General features: G+C 34.4%; 1 protein-coding gene across 8 annotated transcripts in view; it reads left to right on the top strand.

The window, feature by feature from the left end:
- DENND4A (DENN domain containing 4A) overlaps positions 1–18,489 on the top strand; it is a 112,995-nt gene that overhangs the window by 52,711 nt on the left and 41,795 nt on the right. For 7 of the 8 annotated variants that reach the window (XM_020876843.2, XM_020876846.2, XM_020876842.2 and 4 more), the window contains 9 exons: positions 511–680; positions 1,578–1,819; positions 3,364–3,430; positions 4,804–4,862; positions 6,169–6,313; positions 6,571–6,746; positions 9,699–9,799; positions 11,524–11,742; positions 12,253–12,398. In XM_020876843.2, the coding sequence (XP_020732502.2) occupies positions 511–680; positions 1,578–1,819; positions 3,364–3,430; positions 4,804–4,862; positions 6,169–6,313; positions 6,571–6,746; positions 9,699–9,799; positions 11,524–11,742; positions 12,253–12,398 (1,325 nt within the window). Of the gene's footprint in view, positions 1–510; positions 681–1,577; positions 1,820–2,724; positions 2,744–3,363; positions 3,431–4,803; positions 4,863–6,168; positions 6,314–6,570; positions 6,747–9,698; positions 9,800–11,523; positions 11,743–12,252; positions 12,399–18,489 lie in introns of those variants that run through there. The other variant, XM_070468643.1, reaches the window with a different exon arrangement.

The raw sequence follows: 18,489 nt of genomic DNA, 5'->3' as shown, positions 1-18,489 counted from the left end.
AGTCAGATGCTTCACCGTCTGAGTCTTGGGGGCGGGAGGGGAGTGTGTGCGTACTTGTGTGTGTTTCTTTGTGTGTGCTTAGTCGCTCAGTCATGTCTGACTCTTGGCGACCCCGTGGACTGTAGCCCACCAGGCTCCTCGGTCCATGAGATTTTCCAAGGCAAGAATACTGGAGTGGGCTGCCATTCCCTTCTTCAGGGAATCTTCCCCACCCAGGTCTCCTGCATTGCGGCAGGTTCTTTACTGTCTGAGCTACCAGGGAATGGTCTTTTCCTGTTTGCCTTACTAACCTTTGTGGATGAAATTTGATAAATATTAAGTAGTTAGTATGACTAGTTTAAGGATTAAAATTCACTTGAATCTTATTAAAGCATTCAGAGTTACTTGGTGAACATATATAGTATTTTAGTCTTCCAGATGTGTTAAATAACAAAGCATTTTAGCATCATTCAAATTATGAGCTGCTAAATTCAAGAGATGATGAGCTAATATTTATTATTGTTTTTATAGGTCTAATTTGTAGATACCCTCAAGAAGATTATGAGTCATTCTCACTCCCAGAATCTGTTCCCCTGTTTTGTTTACCAATGGGTGCAACTATTGAATGTTGGCCATCAAATAGCAAATACCCTCTCCCTGTATTTTCTACGTTTGTGTTAACTGGAGCCTCAGCTGAAAAGGTACTCTATTTAACAAATGATATCTGCAGTTTTCTTGTACATTTTCAAGTCTTAAGCTTTATATGCAGGAACAATAGAAACAACAACTGGTTAAATTAGATCTATTATATGCACCTCTTTCACTTTGTTAAAATAACTATATCCGGAGACATAGAAAAAGAAAATTTTCATTCTGTCTTACATACGCAAATGCTTTTCTTGTGAATATGCTGAAAGATTTTTTTCGTTATCAAGTGATGATCCTGCATTGCTTAATTTTCTGTGTTACAAAGTTTTAAAGTAATACTAAGACTTTATTAAATATGCAGTGCTGTTTAGAACCATAGCCTATTATCGTTGAAATGGACTTTGATAATCTTCTAGTGTAATATCTTCATTTTATATATTGGGAAACTGAGGTCTAGAGAAATTCAGTGAATTGTCTGAAGTTGAAATTTGTATTTCCTTATCTAAAATTCTGTCCTGCTCTCTACTAAATAATTATTAGGTGGGCCAAAAAGTCTGTTTGGATTCTTCAATAGCATCTTACAGAAAAACCCAAATGAACTTTCTGGCCAACCCATTGTTTTCAGTCATTTTCTTATAGAGAATATCGACACAATTGTTTTCACTCTTTATAAAATGAATTTAATTAAACATACTGTTTTCCAATAATAAATAAGGGAACCTGACAGTTGCACTGTGTAGTTTTGCTGCTGTCATCATCAATGTTAAAATTTAATGTACTTCAAGAAAGCAAGAGCAATGTCTCTTCACCACTGTTTCTGGTACCTGGCACCTTGCCTGGCTCATAGGCATATAATGGCTCATAATAGCTCATCCATTAAATATTTAACTAATGATGTGATTTGAGTAAATGATATAAGGCATATTTATCAAATGTATTATGTTTTCCAGGTCTATGGTGCTGCTATTCAGTTTTATGAACCATACTCCGAGGAGAATCTCACAGAAAAACAGAGATTCCTTTTGGGTTTAGCTTCATCAGCAAATGAGAAGTCTGATAGTTCCAAGACAATTCACACTAATAAATGCATCTGTCTTCTCTCTCACTGGCCTTTTTTTGATGCATTCAGGAAGTTTTTGACTTTTCTATATCGTTATTCCATCTCTGGACCTCATGTCCTTCCAATTGAGAAGTAAGTTAGCAGCCCTCTTGGGTCAAAATTTGGCAGCTCTTTCCACTATGTATGGTATATTTGTACTGGTAATTGAATGGATTTTATTTGGAAGCTAAATTTTTCAAGAGAAAAAAAGATTTGGTTGATTCAATTAGGTAATATTTCTCTTACTATAACTATGTGTGTGTTTGTATTCAGTTGCTTAGTATGTCTGACTCTCAGCAACCCCATGGAATGTGACCTGCTAGGCTACTCTGTCCATGGGATTTTCCAGGCAAGAATAATGGAGTAGGGTTGCCATTTCTTCCTCCAGGTGATCTTACCGACCCACATCACTTGCATTGGCAGGCGGATTCTTTACCACTGAGCCATCTGGAAAGCTCCAATTATATCTACAGTTTTGTTATTTTAGATAATTTTATTTCTAACAAATGACATAAATGTTTCATTTTTTAGTATCTTGTGAAGTTTGGAGATCCTAACTGGAAATTTTTTTTAATAGGTTTTGTGATTCTTATTTTACATATAATCTGGGCTTATTATATTCCTTACTATTTTTAGATATCATAGATATCATTAAGATATCATTTTAGATACTTGGAGGCCTGGTGTGCTGCAGTCCATGGAGTCTCAAAGAGTGGGACACTACTGAGCAACTGAACTGAACGTAGATATTTTGGGCTTCCCTGGTGGCTTGGGAAACCTGAGTTCGATCCCTGGGTTGGGAAGATCCCCTGGAGAAGGAAATGGCAACCCATTCCAGTATTCCTGCTTGAGAAATCCCATGGACAGGGACAGCCTGGAGGGCTACAGTCCATAGGGTCACAAAGGGTTGAGCACGACTGAGCAACTAACATTTTCACTTTCACTTTAGATATTTTCGATTCCATGCTCTTCTGATGTTTTCTATCCAGATGAAATTATCTCAGTTCTGCAGCCAAGTTGATTTGGAAATAGTTTAAAAGTAATATAGAAATAAAATAACTCTTTCTTTAAAATGGATTGTTTACTATTGTTTCCTTTTTCCTTTTCCATGGTGTTCAAAACAAAACCCATCAATCTATCTCTTTATCTGTCTTCTTCTGGGGAAAAAGCCAAAAAAATCAGCAATAGAATTTTTAACTTGTTAATCGAAAGTATACTGTTCTTATTTTAGAAATAGTTAAACTCCTTCATTTTTCTGAAATACTCAATGGTTGCTTCATTTTTAAAATATGTGCAATTGACTAAAAATAAGTGTTTTGCAGTGCAAGAATTAGCTTCTTTGGTAATGTCCATATAAGGTAGAATTTAAAATGGCTTTTGAGACATTGATAACACAATTATTACTGGATATGAGAGAATATTAATATGGAAATTTATTGGGTGGGTTTATACAGAAGCAATTTAAATGATACAAATGTTTTAGTTGTTTGTTCACTTGTTTTTGTGGTAGCAGGGATTTCGAAATTATCAGTACACAGAGCTCTTGACTCACCATGAACTTGTAGTGACATGTTGACCTTTATAGCATATTGTATTCTCTTTGGAATCAATTAGGTTTTTGTTTGTTTGTTTTTAAGGCATATTTCTCATTTTATGCATAAAGTTCCTTTTCCATCTCCTCAGAGACCACGGATTCTAGTTCAGGTAAGATTTTCTTGATATAAGTGCTCTATTGAATGATTATGGACTCTGTCAAAATGTAACCTAAGTATAACAGTTTTATAAGAGGAAACAAACATCAAATGGAGTCAAAAGAGAACCAGATGCTGCTTCATGCTGGAGTTTGGACCCTTATGATTTTATTAACTGCCTCCCAGCCAACATCTAATGTTTCCTCTTAGATAAAGGGTTGTAGACTTGACGAAGTAGACAGCAGTAGACATTTTGATCACATAAAAAGGAACTGCTTTCCCTAAGTTTATTCTTGGTATTTAAAAGTTTTGCCTTTGGCACTTATTCCAAGTTAAGTGTATTAGAATAGATGAAAGAAAAAGTTGTGTGTTTTCCTAATTGCAGGAAGAATTGCTCACATCCTTGTGACAGGAAGTTTAAAGTGAACATAAATTATTTTCCCCATCTCTTTTCCCAGTTGGCTTTATCTTTCCTTTTTTGTTTATGTTTCTTTTTTGTTTATACTGTCGATATGTAAGTTGTTTTTTTAAGCATAATTTTTGAAGTGATCTTGAGAAAATTTTTTCATGTATTATCACTGTATGTGCCTTATTGTATTTATCACAACCCTTAGTGGAGTATCATTCAAAATTAGAAATTATTTATAAAGATATTTAATATTTGTGTAAATATGCATAAAATTTAAAATGAAGATTAATTGCATTAATATATTGATACAGATAAAGTGTCTAGAAAAAATCATTTTGATAAGCGTTGTAAATAGTCTGCATATCTACATATCATCCCGAGTTGCTTCTTGATATTTAGTGTCAGAATACAGCACACTCAGGTTGCATACACATGAAAGATTTACAGCTGAAGTTGGCGAGTGTTTTCTGTTGAGGACCAGACAGTAAATATTTCAGACTCTACAGGCTGTATTGTCTCTCTGAAAACTGCTCAGCTCTGCTTTCATTGCACAAAAGCAGCTGTACGTAACATGTGAACAAATGTGCATGCCTGTTTTGATAAGACTTTATTTATAAAAGCAGGTGATCTGTGGATTTGCCCTGAGGCCATAGATTAGCTAACCCTGGTTTTATGATATTAAATGAACAGTTTATTCTTTCAATACAGGTTTGTTAAAATGGCATCAGGGAAATGTTGAGGAATAGAAGAAAAGAATATGGTTTAGAGTAAGAAGAATTAGTACTTAGGTCAGTCATCAGGACATATTTTTTAGGGTCTTAGTAAGTAATTTAGACTATTTCTATAACTGGTGAATGGGAATATTGAAACTTTATGGGCATCATCTATATGTATGTGTGTGAAATTTTTTTACTGGAAGGTGGTATTTTAAAGTTATTCTTTATATTTGAAATACTTTATTTCATATCTATTTTCAGTTATCACCACATGATAATCTGATCCTCAGTCAGCCTGTTTCTTCACCTCTTCCATTGAGGCAAGTAAATCTTCATTGTGTTTCTCTAAATGTTTAGTGTAAGCTAAAATAGCATTCAAGTATTTTCTGTCTTTCCCAGGGAGAATTGTAAATGTTGATGGAAATATTTCTCACCTAATTGTTTCTTATTTAAATTTCTTTTACTTAAAATTTAGGTTAAAGTTCTTGAAGAACAAAGAAAAACTTTTACAGTAATGTTTTGTATTTTGCATATCCACTTAACTATGATCAAGTGTGTGCAACTGTTAATGCATAAATGAGTACATATGTCTATAGTTTATGAAAATGATTATTTTTTAGCTTTAAATATCCTCTGAAAAATATTCATTTTAAAATTAACCCCCAAATAAAAAGTTACTTATAAATACTAGCCCGTGGAATAGAATAATGTATTTCACCACCTTAAAAGTTCAGAGATTATGAAATATGTTTTTTCTAAAGTATCATTTCTTGATATTTAATTAGCCATGTACTTTTTCTAGCAGGGAAGTAGTTACAATATAATTAAGTTATTTGGTGGCACGTACCTAAGGGAGAACAGCTGCCATCTTTGACGTTAATTTTGTAAGAATTGCAGATTATTTCATCACCAGGTCTTGGCCCAGAGTGACCAGTGTTTTCTTAACCTTTGTTTGAACTGAGAATAAACTAGAAATACTGAGACTACCAAGAGACTTTTTTTTGGTAATGACTTTATTGGTATATAACTCACATACCGTACAGTTCACCTAGTTAAATTGTACAATTCAATGAATATATTCACAGTGTTCTGCAGCTATGACTATAATCAATTTCAGAACATTTTCCTAGCTCAAAAAAACACCTGTATCTTTTAGCAGTTACCCTCCCTTACCTCTAACATCCCTTCATATACAAACACACAGACACCCTCCCCAGCCCTAGGCAACTGCTTATCTACTTCTTTCTCTACAGATGTGCCTGTCCTGGACACTTGTATAAGTGGAATCATATAACAACCTTTTGTATATACATAGAATTCTTTATTTGAACATTATCTACATGGCAGATCATTTTATACAAAAAAGGAAGTGGATAACTTTGCATTTTCCATATTTAATACAAGGCAGAAGATGTGGATGACTTCAAAACCTCATAAAACTTCATTATTTTCATAGTGTGTTTCTGATGCAGCGTTTTCCCTACAAAATAGCAACAGTCATGTTTAAAGTTGAATATATCATGTGAACTGTAACCCTACCTACTCATAAACTTTAAAAAATTATTGTATACAATGAGATGTTTGGATCTCTATTTTTTAATTCTGTATCTTTGTTTGGATTTACAGTGGTGGCAAGTTTTCCACACTGCTCCAGAGTTTAGGCCCTGAGAATGCTGTGACGCTCCTGGTGTTTGCAGTGACAGAGCATAAGATTCTCATTCATTCCTTACGGCCTTCTGTGCTTACCAGTGTGACAGAAGCATTAGTATCTGTGAGTACCACAGTTTCTTCTTGGCAGTGAGTTTCATTTTAAACCTAATTATTCATATAATTTAAAGTTATTTCAGTGCTTAACTAAAATTCAGAGTGTAATTAATTTTAATCTTCTGACCATTAACACTAATTGTAATTATTTAACAAGTATTAAACTACTTTAGGTATAAATATTTAAAAGACAATTTTCTATGTTGCCAATGAATTATGCTTCAATGTTAAAACAGCTAAATATTCTCTTATCTTTTATCCAAGATGATTTTCCCTTTCCACTGGCCATGCCCCTATGTTCCTCTCTGCCCACTGGCTTTAGCAGATGTCTTGAGTGCACCATGTCCATTCATAGTAGGAATTGATTCAAGATACTTTGATCTCTATGACCCTCCACCAGATGTCAGTTGTGTTGACCTAGATACCAACACCATTTCTCAGTAAGTTTGTTTCAGCGATTCTACATTCTGTAATTTGCAACTTTGTAGCTTTTTTTGTTTTTTTGGTATATTTTGTGATTATAACTAGAATTCTGTTGAGCTATATTTTTTTTAATATTTGGGGTTTTTACCATCTTTGAATCAGTTCTTACTATACTTTGATGAGATGGATTTAGTGTACTGGAGAAGGTTTTAATCCTCAGATATTTAAATAGTTAAGAGATATTATAATCTTATGCCTTAGAAATTTATGTAAGGAATATAAGGATTCTATAATTTTCTCTCTTTATTGAAATAATATTTAAGTTGTACCTACTGTAACTATATAGCTTTTCTTTTATTCAGTATTTTCTCTTGTGTCCTTTATTTTCAGTTTAATCATACTTAAGCTCTTCAGGGAAGAGGAAATTGATGCAATACCACATTGCATCCACAGGACATACTTAAAATAACTGCGAGTTACCCTGTTAGTAAAGCCCCAAAGCCCTTTTACAGTTTAATTCTTCAAATTAAGTAGCGTCTCTTTTTTTTGGCTAGTTGTTAAATGTTACATGACATAATGTTTTTAAAAATTGAAATGCCATGTGGTAAATAAGTGTACACTGTATTTATTATAGTAATAAATTATGTTTTCCTTCTTTTTATACTTTATTAAAATAATTTTTTTCTTATTTTAACTTTCTGTTTTGATCACTAATGAGTTAAAAAAATCAAAAAAACATGAGTTGTTTGCACTCATCAGTGGTCTTTCTTCTTGGTTTTATCACCCTGCCAAACCTATGGCAGGACTAAACCAGTGAACTGATCACTTTCCACTTTCCTTCCTCCTGAATTTCTAGAACCTCAACCTGAAATTTGAAAGAAAAATTCTGAATATGAAATTTGTTGTTTCCTTTCCCCTTCTCTGACTCATAAATACATAAAGAACATGTTATGAATGTCAAGAAGTTTCCAAAGGGAAGTTAATATCTGATAATGTACTAGGCATAAAACTGTATGCATAGCCTCAGGTATCTCTTATTATTCTCTGTATTTTGTGAGGTAGTTTTTACTAAGCACTCTGCCAGACAGATAAGAAAACCAAAACTTAGATTTATTAGTAATTTATCAAAAGGCACGTAACTTATCCTCTCAGAACTGATTTTGAAAACACCATGGTTTGACTCCATAACTAGTACTTCTGCCACGAATTATTGGCTAACTAATTCTGTACTAGTAATCTTATAAATGGAACTCACCATGAATGAAAATGCAAAAAGTTGTCATAGATTCAAACTTAGGTACTAGATAAAGTGCTTCTCCTCAACTAAGTTTTAGAGTGATGCTATCAAGGGCAAAAGGAGGAAAATCATGTGAATAAATAATAGTAATTCGATGTAATGAAATGATACCAAAATATTGTTCATTCGTTTATGCTACAGACATCTCAAGTGTCCTTCCCCCCACACACACACACACTTTTTTTTGCTAGGCACTGGGAATAAAAAGATAAACCAAATACACTCCTTTCTCTTAAATTGCTAATAATCTAGCAAGGGACACACCGTGAATGCTCAGGCACAGTGGGAGTGCTGTGTTTGAAACTTTTAGCAAGAAAATAATGCCAAGTATTTTTACACTGTGTTCTCACTTTAATACAGGGTTGCATAGTCCTGGTCACACTATAAATGAAATAAAATCTCACAGCAGGACATCTGCAGTTTGACCCTGCCCTGTCTGTATTTTTTTTCTCATTGTGGAAAGATAGAGTAGATTCCAAGACAGTTCTTTGTCAGCTTAAGCTTTCCCATCCACTCGTTTTTTCTTTGTTTAGTTTGTAGAGTTTTATTTGCCCTTTTTGTTCTGTGGGAAATTTAGGGAACATTAAAAAAAAAGTTCAGCATGTTCCATTTAACACCTGCACCATGTTGTTGAGTTTGGTGGTTAGAACATAAGTGATTTACTTTTGTTCTCCTTTTTCTCTACATTTTTTCAAGTTTCCTAAAATGAGTATTTATTGCTTTTGAAATAGTAAAAAGTTTTGATAAATAGAGAATGGAGTCAACAAAGTTATATAGTTAAGTCCAAAAGCTTTACCATGTTTTATCACCATGCTCTTTTCTTTTTCTGTTCCATCTATAGTTTAGAGAGCAACTGTGTGGTAATATTTGTGATAAAGGAGATTACTGGAGTTCATCATAGAAACAAAGATATCACTGTCAGATATCTTCTTTTATAGTTATGAAAGTATTTTGGGATGTTATACTTCTTTCATATAATCTAACATTATAGATTATTTCTTTGCTGAAAGAAACTTAATTTTACTTATTTTTTAGAGAACTAAGAAACTAAATATTGAATATATCAAAGTATTTTGATAAGGTTTATGGATCATAAGTTCACTGAATGTATTCTAGAGTGCTTTGTCTTAGAGTCTATAAGAAAAAACAAAACTCCTCTAATAGTAGGATTTCCCCAATATTTAAGTGTCTAAAGACTCTAAATGAGCTTACGGGTAATGTATGCACGTGTGTACGTTCAGTCCTGTCCGACTCTTGGTGGCCCTATGGACTGTAGCCCACCAGTCTCCTCTGTCCATGGGATTTTCCAGGCAAGAATCCTGGAGTAGGTTGCCATTTCCTCCTTTGGGGGATCTGATGACCACCACATTAAATTTTGGAGTAATTTGCATGATTCCAGCACAAGTGGAATTGACTCAGTATCAACATAAGTATACGTTTTTAAGCTATATTTAATACAAAGTTCTACCCTCAAATAAATTAATTTTACAACATTAAGCAGTCCATTTTACACCTGTGGTATTTTTCTCCTGTTAACAAGAATATTCTGTATGCTATATTTTTATTCAGTGTGTTTTCTCTTTTCCCCTTTTTATGAATAACAGGTATATACCTGCCCCACCTCTCCCCATGTTAATCTGACAAATATATTATTGTTATCATTTAATCTCAGAACTGGTGACAAGAAAAATGTAGCCTGGAAGATACTTCCAAAGAAACCATGTAAAAATCTGATGAACACACTGAATAATTTGCATCAGCAACTGGCAAAATGTAAGTGTATAATTTAATTAAAGGAAGTAATTTAATCTGAAGAAAGGTCTCCAATTAATTTGCCTTACTTGTTAAAGGATAGTTTTTATCTAAAAGAAAATTTTTTAGAATGAGCATTAAAGCAAGTTTTTAGAAACCGAATGGGAGATTTTATGAAGTTTATATCATAATAGAATTTAAAAAGAGGTTAAGGTGATTATTTTCAAATACTATGGAAAAATACTGGTTTCTATTTATGTGTTTTCTTTGTACATAAAATAGAAAGTTAGTTTTGAAAGTCTGAGACAGATGGTTTAAATTACATTAGAAAATGCTGATGATTTCCATGGGGTGGGAGCATGGTCATATGCTTTTCACCTTTGGTAGATCTTAATGCTGTGGCCTACCTCAAATAATTTGAAAACAGGTTGCCAAAAGCATTCAGAAATTAAAGTGAAAATTGGCATATTTCAGTTCAAAGCTTACATAAGAGTGTCTTGATAGTGATCCAGAATTACTGATAAAAGGAATTAAGCCTTCAATTTATCTAAGCTTCTTATTATTTAATAACAACAGTCCATTCAGGGTTCATAATTTGATGCTGTTGTATGAAAAGTAGTCAGTAAACATGTAGCAATATTTGAGGTTCTCATTTATGTATTAAGTGAAATATAAACATGGGAGGAGGCCTACATCCTCAAGAGTTCAAGGTTACCTATAATATTGTTGGAAGCAGACACAGGAAAAGACAGTGTTTACAAAGTAAGCCTTACAACAAGTAGATAATTCACAAGTGGCTCAAAGGATTGGGATAGGAAAAAAATGACAGCAAGTAGAAAAAAATTGTATCCTATAGAACAAATAAATTGCCTATGGAATTTTATTTAAGCTACTTACTTAACTGCTTTCTAAAAGCTCATGCACTACTTTTGAATAGCTGAGAAGTCCAGCAGCTTTTATGGCGGTATTCAAGCATTATTAAAATAAGTGAAATAGCCCATCCAGCTCTACAGAAGGGCAGAATCTAAAGCTTAAAATTACAGGCTTAAAAGATACTGGTATTTTTCAGGATTATATATCACTTTACAGCTTCAGAGCACTTTCACATACATTCTTTTGTTTTTACAAATATGGAGATAATAAATTTGAGGGAGGTAGCTTGTCCGATATCATACAGTTAATAAGGATGAAGCTAAGATTAAAACCTAGGTCTTCCATTCCAGTGCCCATTTTCTTTTTTGCTTTCTTAGACAATAAGAATGTCACAAAACTTCCTAAGATGATTTATTGTTCCTCATATTTTAAAACGTTTTTACATTTTGAAGCAATCACAAGCATTGTTCCTTTGACTTTTTGAGAATAGATATCCCCATCGTCTCCAAATGGAATGTATATTTCCTACCAACTGGTACATTCTCCTACATCACTACTGTGTGCAATCACCATGAAAATCGGGAAATTAACATTGAGCATTGCTACTGTCCTTAGACCAATTTCAAGTTTTACTGTATGTTAAGGAGTTATGTAAACAATGGTTGAAGTAGCTTGAGCTCTTTCGAGAACTCAACACATTTATTATTTTTCTTTCAGATTTATTGAGATATAATTGATATACAGGACTGTGTAAGTTTAAGGTATACAGCGTAATGACTTGAATCACATATGCAACAGATTTATAATTGCACCATTATGAACCTTAGTTTTGACAGTTTTGGAGAAAACATTAACACTGTATTTCTTCACAGTACAGCAGAGACCAAGAGATGATGGACTTATGGACTTAGCAATGAATGATTATGACTTTAATTCTGGAAAGAGGTTGCACATGATAGATTTGGAAATCCAAGAGGCATTTTTGTGTTTCATGGCCTCTATTTTAAAAGGTTATAGATCATACTTAAGACCAATAACACAAGCCCCATCTGAGACAGCCACAGATGCAACTTCTCTTTTCGCTCTACAAGGTAAGTTTCATGTTATTGAGCTTAACTTTGTGATGATTGCTTTCTGGGTTAGTAGCTCATATTTATTAAAATATACTTGTCTATTTCAGGAGTATGTGTCTGTCAACTCAGTTGGTAATCCATTTCCTTAGAGTTAGTTATTTCTCAGGCACATTAAATACAACCCCAGTAGCAAAACATACAGAAGAGACTATTTGAAAAGTACCACTGTACTCTGTTATGTCACAGGTGTGTTAAGATATTGATGCTTTCAGCTTTCAGGGGAGCCAAGCAGTGTTGGGCAAGCATAGGAGCCCCTGGGTTGGGGGATTTAAAAGATTCCTTTCAAAGGAATAGGTTCAGGTTCCTTTCCTATTGCTGTCTTTGTCAGGTCATGTCTCCTTTACGAGTCTGTTTCTTTTTCTGCAAAATGGTAGAGTGTGGAGAGTATAGATGACATGTTTGATCTAGTTCCTGCTAGCTCAAAAATTCTCATTATATATACTAACATTGCAAATTTATGTTGAACAGCTTTCTTAAGAAGTCGGGACCGGTCACATCAGAAATTCTATAACATGATGACCAAAACACAAATGTTTATTCGTTTCATTGAGGAATGTTCTTTCGTCAGTGATAAAGATGCAAGCCTGGCGTTTTTTGATGATTGTGTAGATAAAGTAAGTCATACAGTATGTCTACAGTGCCCTAACTTATTTTGTGTTGACTGTTATAAATGTTTTGAGTTACAGTTTCTATTTATAACTTAACCAGCTTTTAACAAAATTTTAATTAATTCCATTTAACCATTGACCCTTTATTATGAACGTTTTGGTGGCCTCCTAGGTGTTACGGAACTTATAACTTTGCAGGATTTTACTGAATTATGAGTTTTATTTAGCAACCATGTCTGTAACCCTTCCTGTCCATTTATAGACTAAGGGGATTTTATCCAAGTCTGTGGACCTCTAACTTGAACATCCTTAATTTTCACCTCTCCTTTTGATCTGAAGTGGATTGTCACACACTGAGTAGGAATAGAACATAACATTTCACCTGAATATTTCTACAATTTGGGAGTGCATTTGTAGCATAAATTAAGTGAGTTAATTCTATTATATTCATCTGTGAAACCTTCCTCTCCCCTGTAGTCCACTGTCATTGGTGAGGTCGAGCAAAGTGAGTATTCATGCTGAATAGAGAGCAGCTCGGGGAACAGTGGCCCAGAGAGTATCCCAGAATCTGAAGGGTGAAGGGGGAGCAGCTGAGCTTGGGGTGTTGGAGCCCAAGATGGTGAGGAGAGCATTCATCCATGCAAGGGGAGCATGGGGAGACCAGAGGACAAGCAGGGTGAAGAGAGTGTCCATGCTGCAGGACAGACTGTTGCAAGGGGTCAGAACCTGAAGAGGGTAGGTCCCTGTAAACATGAGGACAGCACAGTGTCAGAGTCTAAGTATTCCTCTTGGGTGTTGCCAGCAAATGAGGTATCGGAGTTTAATCTGGAAATTAGAACATGTGAGGCATAATTGATGCGGAAAAACACTGTTTATGATGCTGATAGAGAGTTGACAAACTTAAGATGCCAGAAATAACCACCCTAGTCCTTGAAATGCTTTGCTTTGCTTGCTTAGTTGCTCAGTCATGTGCGTCTCTTGAGACACTATGGACTGCAGCCCACCAGGTTCCTTTGTCCATGGGATTTTTCAGGCAAGAATACTGGAGCAGGATGCCATTTCCTCCTCCAGGTGATCTTCCCAACCCACCTGCATTGCAGGTGGATTCTTTACCTGCTGAGCCATCAGCGAAACCCTGAAATGCTTTAGAATAGGGAAAAGGTGGATATATGCCAATATTTTCTTAGAACTCAAAATTCATTTTCTCAAAGAAACACTGATATATGTGGTGACTATCTGTAGTTCAGATGGTGCATGACTATATTGTTGTGCCAGAAATATGTATTAAATTTCTTTTTGGTGGATTGGTATTCTGACCACCTTTTAGGACAAATTTTTAGAGTCCAAATTTATTGTAATAAGTATATAAATGATAAATGCACCTTTGAAGTGTACAGTTTGGTAAGTTTTGGCAAATATAGATTTCCATGTAACCATGACCCCAAAACATAGAACATTTCTATCACCCCAAAAAGGTACTGGTGTTTTTGGGAAATTCATTTTTTGTAGTTTGAATAACCTATACAAATAAGACAGACTTTCAGAACCCTGCTTTTTTGTAAGTTGAGTTCTGTCTTGAAATCCTGTTTATTTTGAGAAGTAACGTTATAGGTCCTTGATAATTTTGTCTTCATTGTAGCATTATACTAAGAATGTGTTTTTCAATATTTTAATTAAATTTTTAAGTTTGCCTTTTTTGGTGCTTTTAAAGTTAAATATTAATAGAAAGAATAAATAGAAAAGGTGTTCAAAGAATAAAAGCGTATGCTTTAAAGAATAATTTCTCTAAATCCTTTTTTATAGGAATAGTTCTGTTGGTTTTTCAAAATAAAAATGTTTCTAACTAGCATGCACTTTGAATGTTTTTCCTCTGTAGCACTTGGCTTGCTCTATGGTGCTGAGCTTCCCTTGTGAACAATGGCATATATTAATAATTGGGTAACGATTGTTCCTTGTGCCAAGTCAACTGAATCATATGGGACCAAATTAGTGACAGGGTTTGCTAATAGCCTGCTTTAGCCAATAAATTTATGAATCTACATAGGAACACTGAATTAGTTGGAAGAATCCAATTAACAGTGCAGAAAAGAAAAATCTTGTATTGTTCCCTTTTACTTCTTGCTCATTTTGTGTATCTTGCTTTCACAAGTTTGTGTTTCAGCTAAAAACTCATATAATGGTATCACATGGTTTAAAAAAATTCTTACAATATTGTAAGACATACAGGATTTATAATTTTGCTAGATATTTGGAGTATCATGTTCTAAGAAGGATATTTTATTACTTAAAATTTCTGTATTGTCTAGGATTTTCTGAAAATAGGTTACTTACTGTTTAGTTGATAAAAGTTAGTGTGAGGCATGATTGACTTAAAGAATATAAATTCTGAGAAGTCTCAAAAAAGAAACAACCCAATTAAATGTGTAATTATTGTGTCTAGGCAGATTGTTTTCCTAAAATGCTCTTTACCTATTCAAAGTCTGGATCCAACAAAATATCACTTGTATATAGTGGATTCATATTATACTTAAGAATTTTGATGACTACTAAGAAAGTCAAAACTGGGAAATTTACTCACTAAAACATAGTTACTTGTGTTTGCTTTATTATAATTCAAGGAACTCTTATTAGAGAAAATAATAAAATGTCAAAAATCCAAAGTGTATCGTTTTCTTACTTAAAAGTGATTTTGTTTGTGATATCATAAAATGTATCTTAATAGAGGTTAATTGTATTCCTAGTATTAAGCAGAAGTCTTTGAAATAGTAAATAATTGTACAGTGCTGTTACTATTTTTCATATTTTAATAGCACAGTTTCAGTTCATTAAGCACAGAAAGTCAATGCTTGCTTTTAATGTGTAAATGGTTTTTGAATATCAATAATATTTTTAAAATAGACATTCTTATGGGATTATTCCTTAGCTAAATGACTGTGAGCTTAATTTTTTAAGTGAACAGATCCCCTCTGGCAGTCTGGCTATGAAAACTAAATAATATTAGATATTCTAAGTGCTTCAGCCAATCCTTGACTAAGATTGAACAAAAATTAGACATATTCCTCTTTTGATCTTAGCCTATCCAAACAGGAAACATTTGGTCAATTTTAAAAAACCTGGAGTGGGTAATGCTGACTAGGACTAAGAAAAACAATATATGAGAATTATTTGTGTTTCATTTATGACTAATTTGAAAGCCATATGTTCTTTTTCTTCATATGATTGTATTTTAAATCCTTACAATCTGTTCCTATAGGATGGAGCTTAACTGAAAGCAGATTTGTGTAACAAATAGTCTGGTAAGGTTTTTCTTGGTCTCCCAAGCATCCCTCTGCAGTGTTTTCTGAGCATATTAATGTCTTGTGAAAAAAATATGAAGAGAATATGGAAATTATTTTAATTTTATCCTGCTGTGGGTGTTGGATTTCTTTTTTCTCCCAATAGAGACAGATGTCACTATGTTTTCCAAAAGACAGAAATGCCCAACTGATAAATGAAGCATTTATTACATGGTGGTTTTTGTAATGTTGAAATGAGATTTTATTAGTAGACAAGCTAAGGGAAGTTATCCCAAGGTACTGAATTTACAGAGCACAATTTTATACATCTGAGTCTCTTTTTCTGTTTTGCATATAGGGTTATCGTTACCATCTTTCTAAAGTCCATATATATGTGTTAGTATACTGTAATGGTCTTTATCTTTCTGGCTTACTTCGCTCTGTATAATGGGCTCCAGTTTCATCCATCTCATTAGAACTGGTTCAAATGAATTCTTTTTAATGGCTGAGTAATATTCCATGGTATATATGTACCACAGCTTACAGAGCACAATTTTAATATTTTAGTAGACTTTGCAATACTTACAGCAATTGTCCGTGTCCATAGGTTTTTTCCTATGCAAACAAAGGGACAGGTCTGAGAGGGAGAAGCTGATAAATAAATAAAATTTTTAAAACACCTAATTCTCACTCCATTGGTTTCCAGCTTCCTTTCCAGTGTCCTTTGGTATCAGTTGTAACCTTTTTATTCTGGTTCATCTCTCTACTTTGTTATCACTGCTGCTGTTATAATTACATTAACCTCTTTTCATCTACATAAAAATGTTTGCATATCCTATAGAGCTTCTCATTTCATTTCGGGGTTGCCCATGGACAGTCTGGAAAAGGTCAGTTTTCATTCCAACCCCAAAGAAAGGCAATGCCAAAGAATGTTCAAACTACCACACAATTGCACTCATCTCACACGCTAGGAGAGTAATGCTCAAAATTCTTCAAGCCAGGCTTCAACAGTATGTGAACCATGAACTTCCGGATGTTCAAGCTGGGTTTAGAAAAGACAGAGGAACCAGAGATCAAATTGCCAACATCCGTTGGATCATTGAAAAAGCAAGAGAGTTCCAGAAAAACATCTATTTCTGCCTTATTGAAAACGCCGAAACCTTTGACCGTGTGGATCACAACAGACTGTGGAAAATTCTTCAAGAGATGGGAATACCAGACCACCTTACCTGCCTCCTGAGAAATCTGTATGCAAATCAAGAAGCAACAGTTAGAACTGGACATGGAACAACAGACTGTTTCCAGATCTGGAGAGGAGTACGTCAAAGCTGTATATTGTCACCCTGTTTATTTAACTTATATGCAGAGTACATTATGTGAAATGCCGGGCTGGATGAAGCACAAGCTAGAATCAAGATTGCCAGCAGAAATATCAATAACCTCAGATACACAGATGACACCACCCTTATGGCAGAAAGCGAAGAAAAACTCAAGAGCCTCTTGATGAAAGTGAAAGAGGAGAGTGAAAAAGTTGACTTAAAACTCACCATCAGAAAACTAAGACCATGGCATCTGGTCCCATCACTTCATGGCAGATAGATGGATAAACAATGGAAACAGTGAGAGACTTTATTTTTTGGGGCTCCAAAATCACTGCAGATGGTGACTGCAGCCATGGAATTAAAACATGCTTGCTCCTTGGAAGAAGAACTAGGACCAACATAGACAGCATGTTAAAAAGCAGAGACATTACTCAGCCAACAAAGGTCCATCTAGTCAAAGCTATGGTTTTTTCCAGTAGCCATGTATGGATGTGAGGGTTGGCCTATAATGAAAGCTGAGCAGCAGAGAATTGATGCTTTTGAACTATGGTGTTGGAGAAGACTTTTGAGAGTCTCTTGGACTCCTAGGAGATCCAACCAGTCCATCCTAAAGAAAACCAGTCCTGAATATTCATTGGAAGTACTGATGCTGAAGCTGAAACTCCAATACTTTGGCCATCTGATGCAAAGAACTGACTCATTGGAAAAGACCCTGATGCTGGGAAAGATTGAAGGCAGGAGGAGAAAGGGACGAGAGAGGACGAGATGGTTGGATGGCATCACCAATTTGATGGACATGAGTGAGCACGCACAAGGAGTTGGTGATGGACAGGGAGGCCTGGCCTGCTGTAGTCCATGGGGTTGCAAAGAATCGGAAACAACTGAGCAACTGAACTGAACTGATCTAAACTGATGAACATTATATCCTTCTAGGGACACCAGTGACTTTGAGTTATTATTGACATGTTCCTAATGTTGTTTTATGAAGTAACAGGAAGTGTGGAAAATAAAAGGGTAGAAAAACTGCATAAGCTCAGTGCCCTAATGTCCATTTTGCATTTACTTTCAATGTTTTTTTTTAACATAAATGTAATATACTTCCTAATTTTTTACATAACCAGATCTTATAAACATTTTATATTGCTGCCAAATCTCTAAAAAGTAATTTTTTTATTGTTTACCACATTAAAACATAGCATAGTATAAAAAGTCAAATGATTTTACAAGGCTTAGGTCCCATTTTTTTCCCCACCCCTAGTTTCTGTTCTCAGAGGCAACCACTTTCTCTTTCAGCTATTTCATCAGTTATTTACTTTAAGATTTCCAAATAATGTCTTGTTATTGCTGCTTATTGTTTTATATATTATCCATTAAGGTTAAATCTACTGCCATCAGCAAAATTCTCCCATAGTTGGTCAAATAGTTTTCAATGTTGATATTTTAATTGATATTTTATCAATATGCCTGTCTGCAAATTTCACTTTGTATGCAATTACAGAT

The sequence above is a fragment of the Odocoileus virginianus genome, chromosome 6 (assembly GCF_023699985.2).
Source record: "Odocoileus virginianus isolate 20LAN1187 ecotype Illinois chromosome 6, Ovbor_1.2, whole genome shotgun sequence".
NCBI lineage: Eukaryota > Metazoa > Chordata > Mammalia > Artiodactyla > Cervidae > Odocoileus > Odocoileus virginianus.
This window is presented reverse-complemented; position numbering and strand designations above follow the sequence as displayed.